The sequence below is a fragment of the Misgurnus anguillicaudatus genome, chromosome 10 (genome assembly GCF_027580225.2).
Source record: "Misgurnus anguillicaudatus chromosome 10, ASM2758022v2, whole genome shotgun sequence".
NCBI lineage: Eukaryota > Metazoa > Chordata > Actinopteri > Cypriniformes > Cobitidae > Misgurnus > Misgurnus anguillicaudatus.
Genome location: NC_073346.2, coordinates 31,819,693 through 31,826,757, shown reverse-complemented (window position 1 = coordinate 31,826,757; position 7,065 = coordinate 31,819,693). Strand labels below are relative to the sequence as shown.

Genomic DNA, 7,065 nt, shown 5'->3' with positions numbered 1-7,065 from the left:
GTGTATGTTTTGAATCTGGGGGGTATTCCAGAAAGCTGGTTATGTGACATACCCGAGTATGTTTAAATTTAAAAATGTCTATGTATTCCCTGTGTGCGCGCATTAACTTTCGGTTACCAGTAGGAGGTTGACTGAATGAACTCTTATCAGGTGTTTTGGAACCGACATGATCAGGGGTAAGCAAATTTTGGTTTAATCAACAAAATGTTTAGGGTTCACTGAGGTTAACCTCGGTGTCTGGAAGACATCCCAGATCTCTAACAAAAGTCCTTTACAAAAATGCAATTATTTTTTTTAAGAAACCTGTCCATATTTCAGAGTTAATAAAAAGATAAGAAAAGATAAGAAGATAAGATGAAATGTTTGTTTACGTTATTTTTGTTTGTTATAAAAGTTTTTTTCTTGAAGGCATTTTGTAAAACTTTTGTGAAAATGCTGCCGGGGAAAGGGTTAAAGGTGATTTTCTCAATATTTCGATTTTTTTGCACGCTCAGATTCCAGATTTTCGAAAATAGTTGTTGTATCTCGACCAAATATTGGCCTGTCCTAACAAACCATACATCAATGGAAAGCTTATTTATTCAGATGATGTATAAGTTCCAAATTTACCCTCGTGGTTTCTGGTTTAGGGTTACATGTCATTCTGCAGTGAGAATTTTAACACACACAATTATAACACACACAAAAAACAACAACAAAATGAGGAGTTTGGTTCCAAAACGCGATAAATGCCATTTAAACTTTTTTTTGAATACACACAGAATCCTAGTTTTCCTCATCTACTTTGGACTTCGTGATCAACAAACAAACAAAAACAAAATAATATTTTTGATGGCATTGATAAACCTGTGGTGGTTTTTGGTGGTGGGGAAGAAACGTAAGCCACTCGGGCCAAGCCAAAATGCCGGCTGTTGCTTGTTCTCACACGACAGCATCAAGCTTCTGTCATGCTAACACATTGACCCCAGCGGATCTTATTAAAAACTTTCCATTATTTTACTTGAAGTCAATGAAAATCGAGCAGGACCAAAATATTTTACAGCTCATCGTTGACAAAAAAGTTTAGCGACGACGTCACAAGGATGACAGCAGCATTGACAGTGTTCTTAATATGACAAAATAGTCAACTAAATAAATATAACCTGGCAAAGATGAATGCACATTTATATATTGATTCAATAGATTTTTATAATAAATCTTTGAAAATCAAATTATGGATTTGAATCTTTAATGTTATTATAACCTAAAGATGCTATGTGAACGTTTGTAACAGAAAATAGTGGTTTTCATCTTGTCACTTTCTTGGTATATTTTTGCCCAAATTAGTCAAAATGGATTTATTGCGTTTTGGAACCAAACTCTTACTACTCATACTACAGTAACAGAAGCTGACACAACAGAAAACATTATAAACCCGTCATACTGTACAAAAACAGTTTTGAAAATGTCCAGCATTCTCGGCTGTGATGAGGACAACACACAACGCTTCTGTCTTCTATCAGTTTAGATTTTTTCAGATAAAGAAATGTCACAGGTTTTTGGTTCATGTTTTATGTTTACCACAAATCCACTTGAGCTGCTGTTGAGTGTTCAGGTTTAAGAGTGTGCGGGCTGTGTACCAGCTACACTGACAGGCGTACGCTCGACCACCCTTTCTTCTTTTCAGTTTAGCTCTTAATTTGTGATAGTCTGGCATGTTATTCCTAAAGAGGGGGAAAAAAAATCACGCTTTGAGAATTTGAGTATTTACATTTGATCACAGATCTCCAATAAACCCTCAACTGTCCCGCCAAAGTTTATCCAGACCAATGGCTACAGACTTTATCCTTTGTGCATTTACATTTCAGTCTGCAGAAACAGTTAAATACAGTTTCAATAACCCAAAAGTCGATCTTTAAAACACAAAGCATTTTCAACCGAAGAGCTAGACAGCATCTGAGCACACAGAAAAGTGCATCATTGCATTAATACGGAAAACAACATAAAAGAGATGCGAATGATTCATTGTCTGTTTGATGCCACAACTGAGCAAGAGACAGCGATGCACTGAAATGAAGATAATAAGGAAATGACGCAGTCCGGCGGAAAACTGGGTTTGCACACATCGCACAGTTGAATGCTCGAGTTCAAAAGCAATTCTTTATCAATGACCTAGGCTTGTCCAAATTTGCTAATATGAAAGTGCATCAGGATGACCACAACAAATGCATAATCAATTAACTATCCAGCGTAAAAACAAGGGCCAAAGGAGTGAAAAGTGAGTTATGCCGTTTAAACGAATATAAATCAATAAATTGATGAACCTGTTGTCCTATGCAACAGCAACATAGATCAATGCTGCCCCCTACTGATTAAAAGTTGTTACCTCTTGCTATGTTTGTAGATGCCTCACCTGAAAAACAAATAGTCGCAGGATGAATCCCACTCGTGATCATCAAACATGGCCACGCGAAAGTCACATGATGTACATCTTAATTGGTTGCAGGCCATTAAAAAAACACAACTTGAATAAATGAACACATCCATATAAATCTGAATCATTCATGACTGCACGATTACATTCTTACAAAAAGAAGAACTATTTCCATGCTTATTCATATTAAAACAATAAGAACCATCACAGAAATTCCAATGAATTTGAAAGTGATGTGATTTAATGGTTATAATGGTAATTGTATTTGTTTTATAGGACACTGTAATGGTTTCTATAATTCTGTACTGTCTGGTTATGTGATTTGATTTATTGGCGGGATGCTATCCGGCAGATAGGAACTGAACACCATTAAATCCTACTCTAATAAGGCCTTACAGGAATTTTCTAATCGCTATAATGGTAAACAGATAATGGTCCTTAAAGGCGGGGTGCACTACCAAAACACATTTGTAGCCAATCAGCAGTATGGGGCATATCTACTAAGCGACATCGTCGCCTGGGTTGCATATGTGTGGGGCGGGTCTATTAAAAGACGGTCCAGATTCTATTAGGGTGGGACGTGTTTGTTTAGGTGATTTTAAAAATCAACACTGGCTTTCAGAGATCATGCACCCCGCCTTTAACTTTTTCTCTGCGTTTTTTAAAGTTTCCAGCCAGCGCCAGCATTTATTATGATTTTCACAAAATGTAATGCCTTTCAGAAAATTCATCTTTAAATATATAAACATACATTATATATCAAATGAAAGAACAGACCCTCTGCTTAAAAAAAACAAAAAACGTTTCACCCCACCCCATTTCATTCAATCTTCATTTGTTCTCTTTTTATCACCCCTCAAATATGGGTAGGTTTATTAAAAATACCAAATTTTGAGCAAAAAGCTGAGATTAATGCATTTTTGTAAATGACTTTGTTAAAGATCAGATTCAAAACGATGATCAAAACATACATGGAGTTTTTACTGTTGTTGGGTCAGTGGATGCGTCAGTGTTTTATAAGTTGGGTAAGAGTGCCACCTAGTGGATAATAGCATAAATATGGATTGCAATAAAATCTCGTCTTTGGAGGGAAAGCGTTTTCTTTTAATGGACGAGATAACTCGTCAATGGCGGGGAAAGAGTATTCGTAAAGGAAACGATTAGGATATGTAAAGGTGCATTTCAATAAAATGTGTTAAACACTGTTGTCACATTATCTAAATATTTGCAACATGAACGTGGCCCCCAAAAATGAAAATTTTGTCTTCATTTAACTTGTAAAAACGGCTATTTCTATCACACTAGTATTTCATTTACTCTCTGTGTTTTCCGCTATGCAATGAGACACACATGCACGCGTTATCCTGCCTGGACCAATCAGCGTTCAGATAACAACGCAAGTGATCTACCCCGCCCTCACCGAGACAGCAGCGGAGTTTAGCAGGATGCGGAGACAGTATCAAAGTTTGCTGCAGTATAATTAATAAGACGTGCATTTGCCTGTTTGATGAAGTGTTGTGTGTACATGCCGACGTAAGTGTGTCATGTTTAAATACATGTGTGTTAAGAGTTTTAATCATGTGTAAATGCGCCAGTGATGTTAATTTGTTCACATGCATGATGTAACGTTAAGTGTATACGTTTATGTTTATTCATACAGTTTATTCATACGTGTAATAACTAATGTTATCGTGAGAAGTATATTAAGATGTTTGTTGTATTTTATTAAGTTTATTAAGTAAATTGTTTGCAATGCGCCGGCGCACCTAATGTAGACAGATCAGCCTCGCGCCAGCAGCACGAGACCCTTAACAAGGTGTCAGGTTTCAGATGCGTGTCAGCTCTATAATATGAAACCTATATGTCGCTGTTATTCAGTCAAGGTTTAAGTCTTAAAACGGTATTTTATAGTTCACTGTGTTGGTATTATTACGGTATTTGAATAGTTTCGTTGCAAAACGAGATAACCACCGTTTTTTTTAATTGTTCAGAAATCTCGTTTTTTGGTTGTGCATTCCAATTAATTTCAATTCAACTGCAGTTGGTTTGTTTTGATTTAAACCTTCATTACTTAAAAAATACAGCTAAGTAGCACCATAAAACAAAATAATAACATGATAACATAATAATAAACATGTTTTGACAAAAATGTTAAAAAATGGATTTATCTCGTTTTGCAACGAAACTCTTCATTTACTTTTGCAACATATTATTATGTCTGTACTTATGTGTATAATTTTATATTTGTTTATAGAAAACCACACATATACACTCATCTATAGAAATTAGTTGAGTGGTAACAATAAAAGGGTTATTCCAGAAATCGACAGTCTTCGCCTAGTCTCTAATCAGACATCCTTTGGTGGGCCAGTGTCTAGAACCTTCAATTGATTTATGTGGTGAAAACTACCATACATAAGTTTCTTCATAACTCACCCTCGTGCTAAAGCTGTTTGAGTTTTTTATATTTTTGTTGAACTCAAAAGATATTTTGTGCCCACTGACTTCAGTAGTATTTGTTAATTGTATTCCTAATATGGCAGTCAATGTGTACGGTCAACTGTGCAGTTCCAATATTTATTACAATATTTTCTTTTAACAGAAGAAAGAATCTCATACAGGTATAGAAGAATATCAGGGTGAGTAAATGAATTTTCATTTTTTTGGATGAACTATCCCTTTTAGTCCATGAAAGACAGATCTTGTAACAGACAGACAGCTTATAAAACGTTCTACCTGTGAGAAACACTGGTTCCAACACCATGCAGTACAGAACTTCCACCAAGAAACACAGGGCAACATCTGTTTGACAAAAAAATGAAGAGTAAGTTCATTACTGATTTTCCCTGTGTAACTTTCATACTGTAGACCTGTTTGGATGTTTCATGTCAAACAAAACAACAATGCAATTGTAAAGAATTGAATCTACTTACTTTTTGGACACTGTCTGGGAACATGGATCACTTGTGGGAGAATTTGCAGTAATGGGTTCCTGTTCAGAAGATTTTAAGAATAAGATTATATGCAATGCAAAAACACCGTGACTTTGGATGACTATGAGAAATATGTAAAATCCAGACTAAAGATCACATAATCCAATTAGATTATGATCAATTTTATTTCAATCACTGATTTTTATTTTGATTTCAATCTTTGACGTAACATTACCGAGTCAATGTTAAAGATATGAAGGGTATATTTTCACACAATGATATTTAAGCAGATTTTACTTAATTATATTATGTAGTTATTTGTGGATGCCTTACATGTGAGTTTACATGCTTGAAATCGTCCTCCAGTAATTCCTGCAGCACAGCATCAATATCATCAGTTGTTTTGCTTTCATGTTTTCTAGGGAATAGAATAGAAAATATGAGTATGGAAACAGATTACACTGCATGTGTACAAATGATGTTATGGATGCATTGGCTAAAACAAATCATGTAAAACGCACCACATCACTTCTGTGCTGTGTTAGCCTATAGTAATATTTATAGTAGCCTACAGTGTCTCTTTTAATCCGTTTATTCAGACTTTAATTGTAGGTACAGAAAGAATACCAAAAAGTGCAATATTAATATAATAATCAAAAGTGTTGTTTCCTTTATATGATTAGCTTCATGCGAAATAAGTTAACGTTAGCTGTGTTGGCTCACGTGCTAATGTCGCAATGCTACCTTGACTGTTTCTTTTCCTGAAGAGTCCCACAGTTTCGGTCCGTTTGCTTTAAATCACAAGCTGTTTGTTTTGATGTCGATGTGCTGCAACAAAACTTTGATTCGACTTCATCGAGCAAATCGTCCAAATCATCCGCCATGTTTATCCGGCGAGAACGCCACGTCTGTCGCTATAGAAACGTGAGGAATACTTCCTTCCTGTTCGCTTGCAGGTTTTTTTTGTAGATCTTTAGTAAAATGTCAACTTAATGTGACCACGTAATAAGGATGTTGCCGTCTTTGTGATGTTATGCTTCCGGTATTTCGCTTCTGAACGCAAAACGATTCGTTGTCGGCAGGATTCGAACCTGCGCGGGGAGACCCCAATGGATTTCTAGTCCATCGCCTTAACCACTCGGCCACGACAACTTGTACATGATGCATTTTACACGTAGAAAAAATGCTAAAAAATTAATATATGCTACTGTATACGGTACCACATAATGTAAATAACATTTAAAAATGATATTGATATCCTTATTATATACTGAGTCCATGTCAAAGACTGAACCTATGGAGAAATGAATAGTTAAAATCCAACTTTATAGCTCCTGATCTCATTAGATTCTAAGACTTTAACCTGGATTTCATAGATAGGGTCACAAAAACAATGTCATGGATGGACGTCGGGAGCAAACAAATATGGGTGGGTCTAATACATTTACTGGAGTAGATGCCATTTTCTTGTATTCTCGTGCCTTTTATAAATCAGTTGCTTTTATAGCCTAAAAGCTGTGTTACTCTGTTACCTTATTGTTTCGCGAAGTGCAGTTGGCGAAAGTACGAAATGGAGTTAGCAGCAGCAGCGTAAACGTCTAGGCTGTAGCTAAAAACTGGAACGGAGTTTAATTTTTTAGGGCATTCTTTTAATGGAAATAGATTTGACGCGACGGCGCTCTGACAAGTGAGCAAACATGTGGGCTGTTTCTCAATGCC

At 35.9% G+C, this 7,065-nt stretch overlaps 1 protein-coding gene and 1 non-coding gene across 3 annotated transcripts in view; both read right to left on the bottom strand.

Annotated features, from left to right (window-relative positions):
• Positions 1–6,459, bottom strand: part of cfap418 (cilia and flagella associated protein 418) — a 46,459-nt gene extending 40,000 nt beyond the window's left edge. The window contains exons 1-6 of one of the 2 annotated variants that reach the window (XM_055210912.2): positions 6,091–6,459; positions 5,680–5,764; positions 5,347–5,405; positions 5,150–5,215; positions 2,393–2,488; positions 1,561–1,703 (exon numbers count right to left, since the gene is read on the bottom strand). In XM_055210912.2, the coding sequence (XP_055066887.2) occupies positions 1,561–1,703; positions 2,393–2,488; positions 5,150–5,215; positions 5,347–5,405; positions 5,680–5,764; positions 6,091–6,230 (589 nt within the window). In that variant the 5' untranslated portion in view covers positions 6,231–6,459. Of the gene's footprint in view, positions 1–561; positions 1,704–2,392; positions 2,489–5,149; positions 5,216–5,346; positions 5,406–5,679; positions 5,765–6,090 lie in introns of those variants that run through there. The other variant, XM_055210913.2, reaches the window with a different exon arrangement.
• Positions 6,417–6,498, bottom strand: trnas-aga (transfer RNA serine (anticodon AGA)). Its single transcript has one exon. It is a non-coding gene; the product is annotated as a tRNA-Ser (tRNA).
• Positions 6,499–7,065: the final 567 nt, after the last annotated feature.